This window comes from Drosophila grimshawi, unplaced genomic scaffold (assembly GCF_018153295.1).
Source record: "Drosophila grimshawi isolate 15287-2541.00 unplaced genomic scaffold, ASM1815329v1 contig_1367, whole genome shotgun sequence".
Classification (NCBI taxonomy): Eukaryota; Metazoa; Arthropoda; class Insecta; order Diptera; family Drosophilidae; genus Drosophila; species Drosophila grimshawi.
This window is the reverse complement of record NW_025062889.1, coordinates 12,910,978-12,930,889: the sequence shown is the minus strand read 5'-3', so window position 1 is coordinate 12,930,889 and position 19,912 is coordinate 12,910,978. Positions and strand designations below refer to the sequence as shown.

Sequence of the window (19,912 nt, the reverse complement as noted above, 5' to 3'; positions counted from 1 at the left end):
CTATGTAATTCGTAACATTTGTATCGAATAATGTTAAGCAGCGATGTCTAACAATGCAATTTTAACAGCTGTTAGGGACTGTATCGCTGCTAATTCGTACCTGTTACGAACTAATTTTTGTACAATTTGGCTATATATTATGATTACTATAATTAGTCTACGCATGTTTGAGTAATTTTCCTCCAAATTGCATTTATATTATTAACTACTTAGTTTCTTAACCGTTAAATAGTGTCAGCTGTGAATAATTTAAATTTGTGCAAATACTAGTTCCCTGATAACAGAAAATGTTCGATAGAAGAATCAGAACTTGGTTCGCTCACGAGTTTTAGAAGGAACGATTGAGAAGCGTTCACAATTTTCTCAATTCTCATTCTGCATTTGACAAGCATTCTGGGCGAAGGGAGATCGGTTCCATCAATTCCTAAAAATATTTTTTGTTTTATTGATTAAAGTCTTTGCACAAAATGGATATAAAATCATTTTTATTTTCCTATTGTGCCAAGAACCAAACGGAGCCCAAGTTCGAAGTGCGTCCAACTGGTAAGTGCCCACATAATTAGTGATTTACAACAAGCCGGCAAATAACATTTGACGAGCATTTTCAATTCCCTTTTTAAGGGCCAAAACATCGCCAGCGTTTTCTGTGCGAGGTGCGCGTTGATCTGTGCTCCTATGTCGCTGTGGGCAACTCCACCAACAAGAAGGATGCCGAAAAGAATGCCTCACGTGATTTTGTCAACTATTTGGTGCGCGCCGGCAAACTGAATGTGAAAGATGTGCCACCAGACGCCGGTGCATCGCCAGCATTTGCCGCTGGCATCGATGTTGATAGCAATAATGCACGCATGCCTGGTGTACAGCAGCGTCGTGTCTTTGGCGGCGCATCGGGACCGCAGGATTTGGGCGAGGCATATCGTCCACTTAACCATGAAGGTGGACGTGAACGCTTCAGCCTTTTCGATCATGTCCAGGAACAAAAGGACATGAACGAGGCGGAGTCAATTGATGTGAACGCGGCTATCCATGGCAACTGGACCATAGAGAATGCCAAAGATTGCTTGAATATTTATAAGCAATCGAATAACATTCGTGAAGACTACAAGTTTACGCCCGTTGGCCCAAATCATGCCAGGTAAGTGTGCGCCAGGCATCCACCACTGCATTATCCACTGCCTTGGTTTCTATTTTTCTTTGCTGTTTTTTTGTTTTTTTTTTTTGCGTCTGGTAAGCTGCGCATTGGATTTGGCGTTTGTTGGCCCAAATCTGGAGCGCAGCTCGTAGTTATGGCTATAAATGCCGGGCTGTGCGCAATTTATGAACAGGCACCGAGAGTCTGAAAGTAAATGCACACAAATCCAGCACACGCTCGATAAGGTGAACCAATCAAATAAGCAAGACTCTTTCCTATTTGTCGAAATGTAAATTGTTAATTGTTGTTCGCTTCGGTGTGCCGAGGATAAAATATCCTTGCAGATACAGTATGTCAAGAAAGTGTTTGGACACAGAAATAAAAGCATATTTTATAATATTTTTTTTTGCATTTTTTCCTGTGTCCAAACAATTTCTCTGTGTATGACTTTTTAATCAAACCAAATTATAATAATCCGATGATGATAAAACGGCTTAGTCACAATAACTGAAGTATCTTAAGAAAATAATAACGCTCTCTGCAAGGGTATATATGTAATGTAATTTTAGTTTTTAGATGCTATCAAATCTAATCTGATTTTTCGCTTCTCTTTCGTATTCATACAGAATTAGTTTTAGAATGTAGTTAGTGTATTTTGAAAGAGTGTTCACTTTATCGAGCGTGCACTGTACATGATTAGAACTGTGCCGAGCGCGACTGGGCTGGGCTTTCAGAGCAACTTGGCACAACAAATACAAAAGACACGTCCACACATTGCAGACAGCAGATTGGCTTGAGTCCAATAATCTCCAACAATTACAAAGAATCGTAGCCATCATTTTGGCTGCATATATAAAAATATATATATTGAGATAGGTGCACATTGTAGCTCTGAAAGTCTGGCATCCGTGTGTAACTAAGAGAAAAAGAGAGTTGCATCAGTTGCGCACAGCACAGGTTGAGTTTTGATGTCCTTGACCGTAAGTTGGTAAGTGTGGCAGAAGCAGACAGCTCCAACAATTAAACAATTAAACCATTCTCTCCATCGCTATGTGTGTAGGAGCTATATGGCCGAGCTGTCCATATTTGTGCCGGCCCTAAAGCGCAAGGTCACCGCAAGGGAGACTGGCTCCAACAAGAAAGCGGCGAGCAAATCTTGCGCCCTTTCCCTGGTGCGTCAACTCTTTCATTTGAAAGTTATCGAAGCATTCAGCGGCACGCTCAAAAAGAAAAAGGATGAGGAACTGAAGCCATATCCAGTCAAGCTGAATCAACTGCTCATTGATGATGTGGATGAGGTCATCAGGGATCTCGATCTGCCTGTGGTCAATCCACGCAACATTAAAGTCGAACCAGACGGCATGCCCATGTCTCTAATCGTGAGTATTTGAAGTTAACATTAATTCACTGAATCCCTCATTAAACTCATGTGTTATTTGGAATCAGGTTACACCAGCTCGCTTGGATATGAGCCAGGATAGCGACGGGCGTCAAGACAACATTGCTGTCATTCCCTGGGCACCGCCGCAGCCCAACTGGAATGCCTGGCATGCCTGCAACATTGATGAGGGCACTCTGGCCACCGCCTCGCTGGATGAACTCTCTGATGACTACGAGCACCAGTTGCGTGATCGTCGCGAGAGCGATGCCGAATATCGTCAGTTTTTGGAGTTTCGCGACAAGCTGCCAATTGCAGCCATGCGCTCCGAGATCATGAACGCCATCAACGAGAGTCAAGTGGTCATCATACGCGGCAACACCGGGTGTGGCAAGACCACACAAATTGCTCAATATATCCTCGACGACTATATCACATCGGGCCAGGGTGGCTATGCCAACATCTATGTGACCCAGCCGCGTCGTATCTCGGCCATTTCGGTGGCTGAGCGCGTCGCACGTGAACGCTGCGAGCAACTGAGCGATAGTGTTGGCTATTCGGTGCGCTTTGAGTCCGTCTTTCCGCGTCCGTACGGCGCCATCCTCTTCTGCACCGTGGGCGTCCTACTGCGCAAACTGGAGGCGGGCCTGCGCGGTATCTCGCACATTATTGTCGATGAGATACACGAGCGCGATGTGAACAGCGACTTTCTCTTGGTCATCTTGCGCGACATGGTCGCCACTTATCCGGACTTGCACAGTGAGTTATCAATTTGAAGACTATCTCTCATCTTTGTCTCATCTTTGACGGTCCAAAAATAACATTCTCATTCTCTTATTTTAGTTATTCTTATGTCGGCTACAATTGATACGACTCTATTTTCCAAATACTTTGGCGACTGTCCGGTGCTGGAGGTGCCTGGACGTGCATTTCCCGTGCAACAGTTCTTCCTGGAGGACATCATTCAGATGACCGGCTTCGTACCGTCCGCAGAGTCGCATCGCAAGCGCAAGGAGGCCGACGACGAGGAGCGACTTCTGCTTAAGGACAACGACGAGGAGGGCGAATCGAATCTGAACAAGGTGTGCGAGGACAAGTATTCGCAGCAGACTCGCAATGCCATGGCCTTGTTGTCCGAATCGGACGTCAGCTTCGAGCTGCTCGAGTCATTGTTGATGCACATCAAATCGAAGAATATACCCGGTGCCATTCTGGTCTTTCTTCCCGGCTGGAATCTGATATTTGCCCTGATGAAGTATCTGCAGAGCTCGACCAATTTTGGCAATCCGCAATATCGCATTTTGCCCTGCCACTCGCAGATACCGCGCGATGATCAGCGCAAGGTCTTCGAATCGGTGCCTGATGGCGTCACCAAGATCATTCTGTCCACAAACATTGCCGAGACATCGATTACCATTGATGATATTGTATTTGTGGTGGACATTTGCAAGGCACGCATGAAGCTATTCACATCGCACAACAATCTGACCAGCTATGCGACCGTTTGGGCCAGCAAGACCAATCTGGAGCAGCGCAAGGGACGCGCTGGTCGCGTCCGTCCTGGCTTCTGTTTCACGCTATGCTCACGCGCACGCTTCGCCCAGCTGGAGGAGAATCTGACGCCGGAAATGTTCCGCACACCGTTGCATGAGATCGCCTTGACGGTGAAGCTATTACGCCTGGGCGCCATACATCATTTCCTGTCCAAGGCACTGGAGCCACCGCCAGTGGATGCTGTCATCGAGGCAGAGGTGCTGCTGCGGGATATGCGCTGCCTAGATGCCAACGATAATCTGACGCCCTTGGGCAGACTTCTCGCCCGGCTGCCCATTGAGCCGCGTCTGGGCAAGATGATGGTGCTGGGCGCAGTATTTGGATGCGCTGATCTCGTCGCTGGAATGGCCTCCTATTCGAGTACCTTTTCGGAGGTGTTTGCTTTGGACATTGGCCAGCGACGTTTGGCCAACCATCAGAAGGCGCTGAGCGGACGCAAGTGCTCGGATCATGTGGCCATGATCGTTGCCTCACAACTGTGGCAGAATGCCAAGCATCGTGGGGAGCAGGAGGAGGCGCGCTTCTGCGATTGGAAGGGACTGCAAATGTCGACCATGAATGTGATGTACGATGCCAAGATGCAGCTACTCGATCTGCTGCAGCAGGCGGGCTTCCCCGAGGAGTGCATGCTGGGTCATCAGGTGGATGCCAATGCCAATGATCCCGAGCTGGATGTCGCAACGGCGCTGCTCTGTCTCGGACTATATCCGAACATCTGTGTGCACAAGGAGAAGCGCAAGGTGCTCACCACCGAGTCGAAGGCGGCTTTGCTCCACAAGACTTCGGTGAACTGCAGCAATCTGGCTGTGAACTTCCCCTATCCATTCTTTGTCTTCGGCGAGAAGATTCGCACGCGTGCCGTGTCCTGCAAGCAAATGTCCATGGTTACGCCGCTTCAGGTGATGCTCTTCGGTTCGCGCAAAATCGATCTGGCGCCCAACAGCATTGTGCGCGTGGATAACTGGCTCAATTTCGAGATGGATCCCGAGCATGCCGCCAAGATTGGAGCACTGAAGCCGGCCCTCGAAGATCTAATAACCATTGCTTGCGACAATCCCAGCGGTGTGTTAAAGCTGGATGACCGCTACGCCCGACTGGTGCGCGTGGTCCGCGAACTCTGCGAGCAGAATGCTGGCGATTATGGGCTGCATCGTGAATCTGGTGTGATGCCCTTTATGTCCCGTACCTTCCGCGAGAACAATAGTGGATTTGGTGGAGCAGCCAAGCGTGGACGTTTCGATGGCGGTGGTTATGGTGGAAGAGATGTAAGAGATGGCGGTGGAGGCGAATCTAGAGGCAGCTTCGGTGGTGGCGGTGGTAGTGGAAATTTTGGAGGTGGTGGTCGTGGCTATAGAGGCGGCCGCTCGAGTGGTTTTGGAAATCGCTACGGTGGCAACGGCGGCTTCAACAATGGACGATTCGGAGGTGCCTACAACAATGGAGTAGGAGGTGGTGGCAGCGGCAACGGCGGCGGTGGCTTCAACAATATAGGAGGAGGTGGTGGCAGCGGATTCAACAATGGAGGTGGAGGAGGTGGTGGCCGCGGATACAACAACGGAGGTGGAGGAGGCGGTTTCAACGATGGAGCAGGAGACGGAGGAAGAAACGGCGGAGGCAACTTTGGCAGCGATGGAAGCTATGGGGGAGGTGGTGGCAGCAACAATAACTGGCGTGCCTACTCCTATCAGAGCTTTTAAATTATTCTAATCTAATATTCTTATAATTATTATAATTACAATTTAATAAAAATGCTACAGTTAACACGCGTAGATTTGGATTTATTGTGAAATTGCGTACAATTGATAGTCATTAGCCGTTATGTTCGAATAGGGGTCAAATGTAATCGGCAGGTCTGCAGATAAATCGATAGTCAAGGCGACTCGATAAATTCAATGCTTTGAGTATTGTATGTTATTATATAAATATATATATTATTACTATTATGTTAATATTAATAGCTTAAATTAAGAGCCTTTACATTTGTTTTAAGCGGCATAACTATTATTTTAATAATGGTTTGTAATAATATTCAACAAAGTTGATAACTCTGGTGCTTTAGTAAATTTACCTGCGTACCCCGCAGTTTTGCTACAATCTAAATCTATCGATAAAGTCAACGATATTTTTTAAGGTAGCGCCGCCATTCAATTAAAAGCAAGCGTCGTTTGAGTTATTTTCGCGCGATTTTTGCTTTTGATTTAGTTGCTAAATTTTGTGCATTGAGAGTTTAAGATAAGAATACAATGGATTTCGATAATGCCAAGGAGAACATACAGCCCTTGGCCAGTGGACGCAATGTGTGCCTCCTGCAAGCCTCGCTTACCCAAGACGCCTCCCAAGAGCTGAGCGCACAGCGGAAGCAGCTCGAGTTGAATATAAACAATTACAAGGGTGACGATCCGTTGGAGCCGTGGTATGCCTACATATGCTGGATTGAACAGAGCTATCCGGCGGGCGGCACCAATTGCGGCCTGCAGAAGGTCATGCAGAAATGCCTCACCCGCTTCGAGCAGGATGAGCGCTATAAACAGGACCAAAGACTTATAAAACTCTTCATTAAATTCGTAAGTGTGCCTGTAAAGCTGTAGAGCATTGCCATAAAACGCTTGCTATCCATTTACTACAGATGGGCAACCAAGGCGATCAGATTGAGTGCTATCAGCAGATGTACAACAGCGGAATTGGCACCATGCTGGCCGATTTTTATATAGCCTGGGCCTATAGCTACGATCTGAGTGGCAACATGCGCAAAGCAAACGAAATCTTTCGCCTCGGCATCGAATGCCGTGCCCAGCCACTGGAGAAGCTTAAGGAGGCCCAACTGCACTTCGGCTATACGGTTGCCCAGCGCTTACTTTATAACGAGGGCGAGATAGCCGATGTCACACAGGAGCTCAACGATCGCCGTTTAGCGCTGCGCTCGCTGCATGGCCAGAAGCGTGAGAACACCGTCACAGTGGGCAGCGTACGGACGGGAGCTGCTGTCAAAAGTAATACGCCCGGCGTGGTGCAAGTAAGTTGAATTCCCATAAAAATAATGAGAAAAATCGTATTTATCTTAGATTATTTGAGTTTTGGGCATGGCCATTTAATCGAACTCTTCTTTCTCATCGGCAATGTGCAGAACTCTGGACCCAGCACGAGTCGAGCCAGTCGCAATCCCAACCGTCAGCTGGCAGTATTCAATGATGAGAATGCCGATGTGAACGTGCCGCCAACGGAGCAGCCAGCTGCTAGTGAAGCAGAGGCCGTAGCTGAGGGCAAATCCAGTTTACGTTCGATTATTGATGCGACACGGCAACAGGAGAATCTCAAGGAAACCATTGCGTGGAGCAAACCGCACAAGCACGGCAGGATCTTTGGCTCGACGGCTGCACATGATCCGGCCTTTGCCATACACGTGGATGAGAAGACACACCCGCCTATCATTGATCCCGAGGGCAACGACATTAAGCCCTTTAAAAGTCCAGCGAACTTTGTACCGAAGAATGTACCCCAGACTGCTTGGGTGACGCCTGTTACAATTGAGGATGAGCCGGATGGAAATACGTTGCCGTGCTACAACAAATGCATGCTGTATCCACGTCCCAACATGGAGTTCTCGCCGGAGGAGTATCGTGCCTATTGCTGGCTCAAAAGTCGCAGCGATCAGCATCCCTATGTCCTGCGCAACGAATCATGGTGGAGCAATGGTCCAGCTTACGGTGTCCGTCGCTATCCGAACTTTGCAAGCGTCTCCAAGCCACAGGCACGCGATGAGCTGGATGCCTACTATAAGCCGCCTGTGGCACCATCTATAACCACATTGCTGGACAAGATCTACAACGATGAGCAGCAGCAGGAGTATCAGCTGGAGGAGCTGGTGGCAAAGTGGCGACAGAAGGAACGCGCTGCTCAAGGCGTCGCAGACATGGAGGAGACGGTGTGTCTGCCAGGTGAACAGATGCCGCGACGAAAGAGCTTCTTCCCAGCCATGCAGCCAGGATCTAGTAGAAAATCCGTTATGCCCAGAATATCGTGTTTGAGGGAAGAGGAGGAGGATGAAGAAGAGGAGCTGCAGCAGCAAGAGCAGACTGAACCGGTTGCCAAGCCCAAAACACCTGATCCAGTGGCCAACCAAATATGGGTAGATCCTGCAGCAGCTACAACTGAAACTCTAACTCCAACTCAAATTCCAATTGAAACTGCAATTACAACTGCTGCTCCAAGTGCAGCATCACCTATGGAGGATAAATTTGTAATGCCAGCGCCGCCCACACGTAAAATAGAAATATTTGAGGATGAGGTGATGCCGCCGCCACAATCGGCAGTAAAGCCAGCTTCGAGCGGATTCTTCGATGCGGATGAAACGTGCTCCACGCAAATGTTCAACATATTCATTAAATCGCAGGCAGTGAGCACACCCAAGGCGCCACAGAAGCAACAGTCAACGCGTCAATTTGGCACCATACTCAAGGAGACGCCAGTGGCGGCTCCACCGACTCCGACCACTGAGGAGCACGCGGAGTTGGAAGCGGCACCTGTGGGTTCGCCCATACTGCGCAAGCAGCTCTCCACCATACTGGAGACATCGGAGCATGCCATTGGTGGCAGCACCAAATCGACGCTCACATCGAATGCCTCCGCTTCGCCCGGTTCGCAGCTGACGGGCAAATCGGAGGCATTGCAGGGTGGCGAATGCACGCCGGGCCCGACGCGACTGCAGCGTCAACTATCCATCGTTGGCGAGGAGATGCCTTCCATTACCGATCCCGCTTCTGCTGGCAACTTTCAGCGGCCGGAGATGTGGGAGCCGAATGCGCCCAGTGTGCCATTACTGAAATCGTTGCGATTCCAGGAGGATAAAACTGAAACGGTGACCCGTCCACTGTTATCCTGCTTTCAGGATGATAAAACCGAAACTTTGCCCCGACTGCCATTGACCATACCGAACACACCGATGCATCAACGGATGGCGCAGCCATCGGTGCCACAGCTGCCAACGCAGAGCGATGAAGATGACATTTGCGGCCTGTTTGCCCAGTCGCCGCCAATGTCCAAGGCATTTGATTCACCACTCTACGCGGCCAGCTCGAAGCGCTTTTGTAATCAGCAGACGCCGAACCAGATGAGTAAGACAAGGAAGCAAGCTGAGCAGCCCAAGCGGAATTGCTTTGAGGTGTTTGACGACCAAGAGTACTCGCTACCTGTGGCCAAAGCCAGCATTAACAAATTGGCCGACTCATTTATGGCTGATTTATCCTTTGTGCCAGAGACGCAGTTGCCGCCAAAAAGTCAAGCGACTGTTCAAAAGAAATTGGAAATCTTTTTGGATGATACAATGCCGCCACCTCCGCCGCCAGAGGTGCCACCACTGATGAACTTCACATTACCGGAAACTCAACCAGATGTGGAAGTTCTTGGGCCGGCGCACTTGACTGCCTCGTTTATGAAGGATTGCACGCAGCTAAGCATCTGCCCCATCCCGGATAAGAGTCAAACGACAAACAAGTTCGATGTATTTCGGGATGAGTCCAATCCACTCCTACTGCCGCCGCTGCCGCCGCTGCCAATCGTCATATTGGATTGCACATTGCCCGAAACGCAGCCAGAAGGACGAGGAGCAGCAGCTGCTGTTGTCGAGCAGCTGGAGACCATCGGACCCGCTCATCTGACCGCCTCGTTTATGAATGATTTCACAGAGCTAAGCAAATGCCCCTCAACGTCTTCCAGCACATCAACAGCAAAAACAGCTGAAACAAAGCGCAAGTTTCTTCAGGAATCGAACTCACAGGCGGAATCGGAGAAACAGTCTGGCGATTACTTTGAACTAAATGCGGCGACCGAAATGTTTGCGAGCAACAACAGCATGATAAAGAACTCGACGGTGCTGCCCGAGGCAAGCAGAGGCAAGCCCAGCAAATCACCGGTTCACCGAAGGCAGCCTGGACCGACGATTATCATAGAGGAAACCATCGGCAATGATTTAGATGATAGGAGCATATATTACAAGAAAACACCGCTGACGCCAAAGCAATCGTCCCACAATTCCTGGCACGAATCGATGCCAAATGAGAACTTTGAGCACCGCAAGGCCAGTGTGGATGAATCCGTGCTAAACGAAACGCTGGCCAGCCGCAATGTGAATCCCTTCAGTATGGATGTCATAAATTCACTGCTGGACTCCATTGAGTTCTCGCTGTATATTGAGAAGCTGCCGAATTGCCAGCTGCAAGGACATGTACAGCGCCTAAAGCCACAGTCCACGCTCGAGGTCAATGGCGACAGGTTTGAGGTCGACAAAATGATTGGCAAGGGCGCCTATGGTTCCATATTTAGCGGTATTCATTGCAAGTCGGGCAAAAAAGTCGCCTTCAAACAGGAGAAGCCCACCAACTATTGGGAGTATTACATCTGCCTGGAGGTGCACTCTCGGCTGGCCAGTGAGGAGATGGTAATATAATATATTTTATAGCCGTATATCTCATTGCAACACTTAACTAACTGGTTTGTTGAATTTTCAATAGCTACCCGCATATATGCACATCGATTATGCTCTGGTGGGCAATAATAGCAGCGTTTATATAATGGAACTTTCGACTTACGGCTCGCTGATCTGTGTGTGCAACAAATACAAGAAGCACACCACCAAGAATTTGGATGAGTATATTGTGATGCATCTCTGCTGTCAGCTGCTCGACATTGTCGATCATCTGCATGCCTTGGGCATCATTCATGCCGATATTAAAGCGGATAACTTTCTACTCACGAGACCGTAAGTAGACAACTGAATCAACCATTTCATTCAATTTATATCTGTCTTATCTTTGATTTATAAATATCTTACAGCTATTGCCTGAAATCGATACAAGCGTATTACAGTTTTTATCGAAAAATATTCATAAAACATTTATATTCTGTAAATTTAAATTTGAAGCGACTGCAATTTAAGCATTGATTTCCCATACTCCATTTACAGCTTGAGTGGACAACCAAATGAGCTCAGTGTGCAGTTGATTGACTTTGGTGTGGCAATTGACACCAAACTTTTTCCGCCCAATCAGACGTTCGACTATGTGAACAATGAGGATGCCTTCAAGTGCATTGAGATGCGCACCCAACGCCGCTGGACGTATCAACTGGATTTATTTGGTCTGGTGGGAGTGATGCATGTGCTGCTCTTTGGCAGTTACATGGAAGTGACGCAGCGTCAGGCGGGCGGCGTTTGGATGCCGAAGACGGCAATTCCTCGCTACTTTCATCGTCAGACATGGGAGTCCATATTCCGGACGCTGCTCAATGTACGCGACTGTCGCAGCATGCCAAATTTACAGGAATTGCGAACGCTGCTCAAATCTGATCTGGCTGAAAACGAGAAATGTGCCGAGGCGGCCATAGCCAAGTTCAATATGATTATGAAAAGCACAAATTAGGATAAATGACGATGGGAATTGCGAAATTCGGTCCTATAAGTTTTTTAAAAATGTTTAAATTGTTTTGTTTTTAAATAGTTAACATTATTGTGTATGCAATTGTGTGTATTAATGTAAAATTTCGCATATTTCTGTTTGAATTCAGCGAGAATTGTGTCCAACTAATTTAGGTTTAAATTCAAGTCGCGACCAACGTATGTATTTGTCTTGTCTTCAATAAACATATTTATTTCCTAATATTATTTCCAATAATATTCAAATGTTCTTTGTTCGCCGCAATTGAATGCTTTGTACCGTTATAGTGGCGGTTTTATTTAAAATTTGCACTCGCTTTTGCGCGTATAAACAAAATAATTGCAACCCAATTAAGCGGTTTTACGTAAATTTTACAATGCGGCGGCAACCGAGCATTAACCAAATCGTACCCAAACATGCTCCCTTACTCTTCCGCAATCCTCAATCTGACCAACTAGTCGATTCACAGTGCGATGGTATTTTTGGTTGAATCAAATAATTTGGGTTAGAGCATTGGTATTTTGGGGATGTGCTTTTTGGATGTGGACAATGTGGGCGGTTGCTGCTGGCGCCATTTGCGTTTTACGAGAATTTGTCGTTTTGTGTCGCAGTGAAGTGTATGCATTTGGACTAGGTTATGGGCGCTAACCGCTGCCATATACGTTTCCGGGCTTGTCGGCATTTGTAGTTGCGAACGCGTCGCGCAATTGGGCCTGTGGTCTTATGCATATGCACAGCATATAAATCAAAGTCATAACAGCTACACATGATTCACAAATGATCAAAACAGACGAGCGTCCTGGCACAGCTCGCCCAAAACTAAGCGTCGCCATATGAAAGTCTTATAAATCAACTTGCTGTTGCTCTTGTTTGTTGTCTGTTGTTGGCTGTTTTAGCCCTGGCCAGGTCCATTGGATGCGGTTGACTTTTTGACTGCCACTGCTAAGTTAGCATACAAATTTTTTGGTAGTCAACAATTTTGATTGCCATAAACAAGCGTTTCGGGGCGTTGTGTAAACGCCTAGTTGGGTAAATGAAATACCTTTGTTGACAACTGATAAATGGTTTTAATATAAAATTGCTATTGACAAAGGCATGATTTATTTATTCTAGATAATATATATATATATAACATTTTAAAGTTCTAGTTTCGCAGTGACCACTGTATTTCTTAGCTTCTTTAAATTCGTTTATAAAATATGATTTGCTATTTAGTACATACATATATATGTATAAATGTAGCATACGTCTTTATAAATTTGTTGAAATTTAATGCAGCTGCTGTCTTAGTCTACCCGGAGCTTTATTTACCAAGCAATTGTTGTGGTTTTATTTGAGGGTACACACTAATGCAGACTGGGTCTCACATGGACATACATGATTTATGCAAATTGAAAATGACCTTAGACCCTGATACACACACACACGCGCGCACACTGAGCATTATCCATTTACCATGCTATGCTTGTTTTATACACAAACACACACACACACACACATATAAATATATATGAATATGTGCATATGTTTATGGGTGTGTGCATTTTTCGACTCCTGTTGACTTGATTGTGGCAGCTGCTGCCCGCTTAGCTGCTGTTCGGGCCACATCCACTGCATCCGCAGCCATTTGTAGCTGCTCAGCTTCGCTGCATGGCAGTAAACCCCTAAAACGGTGTAGTGGAGGGTGTTGCTATAGCCACCATGCCATGTATTTTGTCATCATCAACTATTTTTGCACCATTATTTTATGAATTTCACATTTATTTTGCAGATGTTCTTCGCTTAAAGTGCTTGCTCTACTGACAAACAATATCTTACAGTGGTTATATAATTTATATACATATATATAAGTTAGTATATTTTTCTTTGTTTTGTTTTATGGTTTTCGATAAATAAACTGCATATTAGAAAAGCTTTTTGTTATACAATTTGGTCATAAAGTTTCAAACGTCTCCGATCAAATAAGGTAAATCTATATTCTTGATCAGCATCACTGATTTGCGTGTCTGTCTGATTCTATGTGAACTAGTTTTTAAGCTACCTTTAGCCATGAAACTTGACACAGTAACCAGCTAGATCGGCTCAATACATCATATAGCTGTCATACAATCGGAACAATCGGTTGGATTTTACAGTTACAATGGATTTATATGCCATTAGGTACACTCCAATCTGTAAGGGTATGTAATCATTGATATGCCTAAAACAGAAGTTTTTATTGATTTATATACTATATACTTTATATACTGCCTACTTTTGAATGGGTTGTGATAATTTGTGAGGAAATCGTTTACTGAGCAAACAACAAGCGAGATTTCTTGACTAGAATACTTTAGCTGATTAAGAAATGAGATTTCGAATTTTACGGTTTCAGATAAGTCGACTCTATTTGCTCAACCTTTAATGGCTTATTTAAATTGAAATTAATATATATTTTTGTAAGACGAGTATCATTTTCTAGATACGCAGTTTTTCATTGATGCATTTAACAATCTTTTTTTAGATTCACGTTCGATAATGTTTACATATGTTAATTTGAAATAATTGCTTTACAAATTCGTATGAAAACGTCATTTAACTGTTATGAAGTTTTATATTATTCATTTAGCTATAGCTGTTATGCAATATATTAATTGTTTCGTGCTTATATGTTTATGTAGCGAATAAAAAAAAAAAATGCCAGCGGTTATCGTACGTATTGTAAAACATTTTAATGGACTTTATAGCTGAACAGCACAGAACCCAACCAGAAAGTCTAATTGCATTAATAAATGCTTGATAATCTTCATATACACGTGCAGTAGTATTGTATATGACTGGGGTCTTTCGAAAACGCTCAGACGTATTTCTGATATTGACAAGTGTGGACGCTTCGTGTTTGTAGACTGTCTGGCTGTGAACGGTTAGCCTTTTAATATTTATATTTATGTAGACGCTCATAAAATACAATATAGTCGCAGCTAATTAAATTGCTAATATGAGCGCTGTTGTTGAAAATACAGGTGAATATTTCCAGTGAAAAAGGATTATGTAGGTCATGTGCAAAAAGTGAATGCAAAAAGCAGCAGATTAGATCGTGATATTTTATTTGGAGATTATTTTTTTTTTTGTAATGCTTGTAATGCTGAAATAAATACATTGAAAAATGAAATCGAGATTATAAACAAATTGTGTACATTAATTATTATTTTTGCGAATTAACAAATAATCAAAATCATACAAAATTGTGCTGTAAAATACTTTTATTAAATATGAATCTCAATACTGTATTTGTATTGTAGTTTACTTCAATTATAAATCACAACAGAATTGTGTATAATCACTATTGTATTGTTTGCTTGGTGGCATTAAGTCATGCATTCCATTTTTTTCTGCGTTTTTTTTTATAAACCACAACTTTTCATAATTTCAAACCTAATTGCATTGCTTGGATGAAATTGTTGAAAATCCATATTTGATTGGCTTTGGAAGGAATTTTTTCTCACGATAAGATAAAAAATGAGTTCCTAATCTATTCCACATATGTACTGCATAAACATCAACCCCCTAAAGGTGGTATTGATTGGATGGCCATTAAGCTTATCGTCAGTGATTTTAAAATGGTTTATCTCGCCCACAATACAATTTTAATGATCGAACTGTTCTAATTACTCGGTTTGCTTATCGAAAGTGTGCTGAATAAAACTTGGAAGTTAATCAATCTCGAATTATATTTGTGTTTGAAAATTATGTTCATTTAGATAATATTATAGATAGTAAATTATAAATTGGCAAGTGATTAAGTGCGGTATCTCAATATAGTCAAATCTAAGGCAATTAAAATATTTTTGGAAACCCATATATCGATGTATATTCATTTTAATAAAATAATTATTTATTTAAATACACATTAGAAATATACAATTCATGTATTTATTGCCTATGATCTTCTTATTCTGTGCTTATCAGAAATATGTAAATCTGTAATAGACTTTGAGGGATGTGCGGTGAATATTTCTAGGCAATTCGACCAATATGACTTTTTGTTTTTTAGTTACTTTTATATATTTAGTGAATTTATACCTGATAAACTCAATTTGGATTTGTTGCTCCCATCCCTTAAGGGCCGTTTATTGGCATACGACATTTGCAGGCAGCTTTGCTCTTCGTGGCCATTGTTGTCAATTATATTGCGCGGCTCAATGTCAGCGTTGCTGTTGTGGCCATGACGAATGCGGAATCCTCCAATCCGGATTTCCCGGTATAAATGCAAGACATGTATTTCTAAAATAGATTTCTAATCATTTTATGTCTGCAGGAATATGATTGGACGGAGGCGCAAAAATCGTATATACTCTCCAGCTTCTACTGGGGCTATATATTGACCCAGTTCCCCGCAGGTTTTCTGGTGCGTCGCTTTGGCGCCAAGATCGTGCTTTTCATACCCACCTGTGCCACAGCGGTGCTGAGCGCCCTGACGCCCTACTTCATCAGCTGGGGCGGCTGGGTGGCGTTTAGTGTGCTGCGCATCATGATGGGTCTGTTCCAGGGCCTAATATTTCCCTGTATACACGAGCATTTGGCGAAATGGTCGCCGCCAAAGGATCGAAATCGTTTGGGCGTATTTGCCTACTCGGGATCCGATTGTGGCTCCGTTTTTGCCATGGGCTTAAGTGGACTAATTGCGCATAGCTCCCTGGGCTGGCCGGGTATATCGTACGTTTCGGCGGGTCTGTGCGGCATTTGGTGTGTGCTCTGGTTGCTCTTTGGGGCAAACAATGCTCCCGACTCACGTTTAGTTGGCCAACTGGAGCGTGATTACATTGAGCGTTCCATGCGGCGCAATGATGGCTTTCACGAACAGAAGATACCCGTACCGTGGCGTGCGATTTGGACATCTGTGCCGTTCTACGCACTGCTGATAGTGCGCAGTGCCCAGGGCTGGGCAAACTCAACAATGCAGCTGCAGACGCCCGCCTATATGCACGGCGTACTGGAGATGGATATTAAGAGTAATGCGTTATATTCGGCACTGCCATTCCTGGCCATGTGGTGCATGTCGTATGTGTATCTAGTGTTTGCGGATATCGCTATGTCGAGGCAATGGATGTCGCTGACAACGTTGCGCAAGTCCATCAATACGATATCTTATTGGGGGCCGGCAGCGGCACTGATTGGCATTGGTTTTCTGGACAAGAGCCAGACGGAGTTGGCCATTGCGCTGATGACCATCAATGCGGGCTTGAATGCGGGCTCCGGCATTGGCAGCATTCTAACCATCATCGATATGTCGCCAAACCATTCGGGCATGCTTATGGCCATCGTGAACGGAGTTGGCAATATTTTTCCATTGCTAACGCCGCTCCTGGTGGGCGTAATTGTCACCGAACCCGTAAGTTCAGCTTATCTTCAAAAAGACGACTTGAAATATAATTGTTACTGCTACTTTTGTTTCAGTCTTCGCGCAGCCAATGGCAAATTGTGTTCGCATTAACAGCCATCGTTTTCTTCATTGGCAACTTGGTGTACATCATTTGGGGCACGACTGACCAGCAGCCCTGGGATGCAGCGGACTTCCTCAAGCCGCACGATGCCGAACACAGTCAGAATATGCTGACAATGAAGTGCGACAAAGAAAAAGTAACTGAAATGAAAACGGAATAGGAAATTTATTGAAATATCGAACAAACAAGCGAGATTAGCTCTAAGTAGAAATTAAGCAACAACTAAATATGCCGTTTAGCATGCGGCGTATACGCCATGTATATATATATGTAAATAATAAGTATATATCCGGCATTGCGTGGACCACAATGTGGTTAGACATTGATTATACCGAATTGTAGGCATTTCTGTTGGCCAGCGACCGCGGCGATGATTTTAATTAAAAATTCTTAAAACGTTTTTGCTTGTATTTTAATTTCTTGTTTTGCGCGAGGAGCGTTTTTTTTTTCTTTCATTCTTTCTTCTCCTTCTTTGGCAGCCACAAAATGTAATAGAAAATTCTTACTACTATTTCTTCTTTGAATGAATTCATTTTCTATTTTTGTGTTTTCGGCATTTGCATGACCAGCAGCAAGGCAAAATAGCTAGAGCCAGTCACTCAGCGCCGGGCGTAGTAAAAATTAAAAAACAAAAAAAAAAACATCGAAGCTTTGCACACAAATCAGAAAAATGGACACTTGGCGGAATTTATGCACGAACGCGTGCGCACAGTACGCTGTATGTCCTGGAATTGTTTGCCAGCCGCCTGCAGAGAGCAGCCCAGCAACAATGCCAAGTGACAGCCGCAGCGATAGTCCCCCAGCGACATACAGCCAGCTAGTGGCAAGTGGGAAGGCGAGAAGGCATACAGAAGGTTTTTTTTTTTTCAAGCCCTCTCTCAGCCAATTCTTAAACCGAAGCCCAAGCCAAAGCCCAAAAACCCAACCGAAAGCAAAACCAAACCAAAACGAACATGCTTTTCAATTAAAACCGTCGACCAGCGCACAAAAATTCATTTGAATTGCCCACAGCGGGCAACAACCAAAGACAAGTCATAAATGACCACTTTCATTCACCACACGCACACACACACACACACACACACATACATACACAAGGACATGCATGTACACACACAATAGGCATATACATATGCGCACTATTCAACCAGAAATACAAAAATACTTTTGCGGATGCTGCCTGGTTTGCCGCAGGTGTCGCAAGATAGTCAATTTCTAGCTTACAAAACCTTTTGAAAAATAAAAAACTTAAGTTTTAATTGTGTGATTTTTTATATATACTCCGATCTTCTATTTAGAATCAGTGCTAAAGGCTTTCGGTTTGGTATAGCAGCTGCGGGTTTCAAGAAGTATTTACAAATAAATTATGTGTGTAATAGTTATTTTTTCTGTTCATAAAGCAAGAGCGAGAATATTCCACATTCTATATTTTTAATTTATAGGTAAACTGTAAATTATAGAGTATTGTCAAAATAAATTTTAACATTTAGTGAATTTAATTAAGATAAATAACTGAAAGCATATTCAAGTCAAATAAATACCTGGCTACCAGCAACCAAAATTTGATTTTCAATGGACTTGACAAATAAATTATAATATTGGGTTAGATTCAATAGATAGATGCTCTCAACGAGTTGAAATTCATATTAATGACATGACCGCAAGAGCTGCAATTTGAGCACTTGATCAAGCCCCAATCTCGGGAAGGGCAAATCGTCGGTGGCAAGCAAATTGTTATTTAGTTATCATCATTATTATTTGTGTGCATTTGCATGTGTGTGAACGTCAAGCTGCTCCAAACTATTGTATGCTTGCCATATTAATGCCCCTAGCATATACATAAGTTGGTGGATTGCATTGATGCATAAAGTTTGATATATTCCTTACTGTTGAGAGTATGTACTTGTAATCGCAATCGTATTTCAGCTATTATTATAAAGTGAGACATGCATTTGTGCCTTGCGTAAATTTGCAAAATATAATTGATGCAACAACAAGAGCAGCAACAGCAACTGTACCAACTACAACAGCACTTGAGGACAACATTACTGAAATTGGTTTCATTGTGTTGCTGGAGCTGAGAGCCGGTGTATGAGTCAGACGCAGAGTAAGATAGAGATGTGTCCGTGTCACAACTGGAAGTTAACCACAACAGTCAATCATTTCGATATGTACTGTAAATGTGAATATTATAGTATATATATCAACTGTAAATGTGAATCCATATTCCTATTTAGTATTTAATAAGCTTTGAAACTAGCAAATAAACGAAAACATGAAAAATTGTGAGCTTGAGGTCAATTCGTATACAAACTATCTCTTAAAGCTAAATGTAATCGTTGCACGAATCAATCTCAACTCTAATTTAGAGTCAGATCAGAGGCAGAGTCTGTGTTGGACCTGGTCTGGCAACCACAATGACACAGAAACGCATCCACAGTCACTCACCAGCACACACATCCAGGCATCAAGTGGAGCCAGTGCCGTCAAGCACAGCAATTGCTCGAAATTTAATTTATGCCCGGCGCTTTCAATTGGAGCAACAATAGCTGGAAATTAACAGGCACAAAAGCACCAGACACTCTCCGGGTTGATCTCTTGTTGCTGCTGCTGTTGCCGTTGCTGCCGTTGCTGGAGCTGCTGCTGTTATTACATGGCTCGAGAATTCTACATTCTCGTGATGCCGATGCTGTTCTGCAGCTCATCCAGAGTCGTTAGTTGCTGGGATGCGTTGGCCAATGGCCAGCAAATAAGTGTGTCGTTGAATTTCTTTTATTTTCAATTTTTGGTTCTTAATTAATATTGCGTATACGCAGGCGCAGGACCTGGTCCAACTGGCTGTCGAGGACATGCGGTAACTGTTGTCCTTTGCCGTTCACAGTCCATAATTATGATCTCGCTCCACACAAAGGTACACACATATACAAGCATATAGTCC

General features: G+C 44.1%; 3 protein-coding genes across 4 annotated transcripts; all 3 read left to right on the top strand.

The window, feature by feature from the left end:
• The first annotated feature begins 440 nt into the window (after positions 1 to 440).
• LOC6559256 (dosage compensation regulator) lies at positions 441 to 5,826 on the top strand. Of its 2 annotated transcripts, XM_001986609.2 has the most exons (5): positions 441 to 543; positions 622 to 1,135; positions 2,193 to 2,511; positions 2,579 to 3,269; positions 3,354 to 5,826. In XM_001986609.2, exons 1-5 carry the CDS (start codon positions 468 to 470, stop codon positions 5,759 to 5,761), a joined length of 4,008 nt encoding a protein of 1,335 aa, XP_001986645.1. In that variant the 5' UTR covers positions 441 to 467; the 3' UTR covers positions 5,762 to 5,826. The 2 variants fall into 2 exon arrangements, with proteins under 2 accessions (XP_001986645.1, XP_032590343.1); XM_032734452.1 differs by lacking the exons at positions 441 to 543; positions 622 to 1,135 and adding an exon at positions 1,795 to 2,120 and having other exon boundaries at positions 3,354 to 5,825.
• A 443-nt stretch (positions 5,827 to 6,269) lies between these two features.
• LOC6560139 lies at positions 6,270 to 11,718 on the top strand. The gene is made up of 5 exons (XM_001986608.2): positions 6,270 to 6,628; positions 6,691 to 7,077; positions 7,189 to 10,497; positions 10,571 to 10,818; positions 11,023 to 11,718. The coding sequence occupies exons 1-5, from the start codon at positions 6,308 to 6,310 to the stop codon at positions 11,474 to 11,476; spliced, it is 4,719 nt and encodes a 1,572-aa protein (XP_001986644.1). The 5' UTR covers positions 6,270 to 6,307; the 3' UTR covers positions 11,477 to 11,718.
• A 2,611-nt stretch (positions 11,719 to 14,329) lies between these two features.
• LOC6560138 (putative inorganic phosphate cotransporter) lies at positions 14,330 to 17,374 on the top strand. The gene is made up of 4 exons (XM_001986607.2): positions 14,330 to 14,493; positions 15,595 to 15,731; positions 15,789 to 16,862; positions 16,928 to 17,374. Exons 1-4 carry the CDS (start codon positions 14,469 to 14,471, stop codon positions 17,132 to 17,134), a joined length of 1,443 nt encoding a protein of 480 aa, XP_001986643.2. The 5' UTR covers positions 14,330 to 14,468; the 3' UTR covers positions 17,135 to 17,374.
• The last annotated feature ends 2,538 nt before the right edge of the window (positions 17,375 to 19,912 follow it).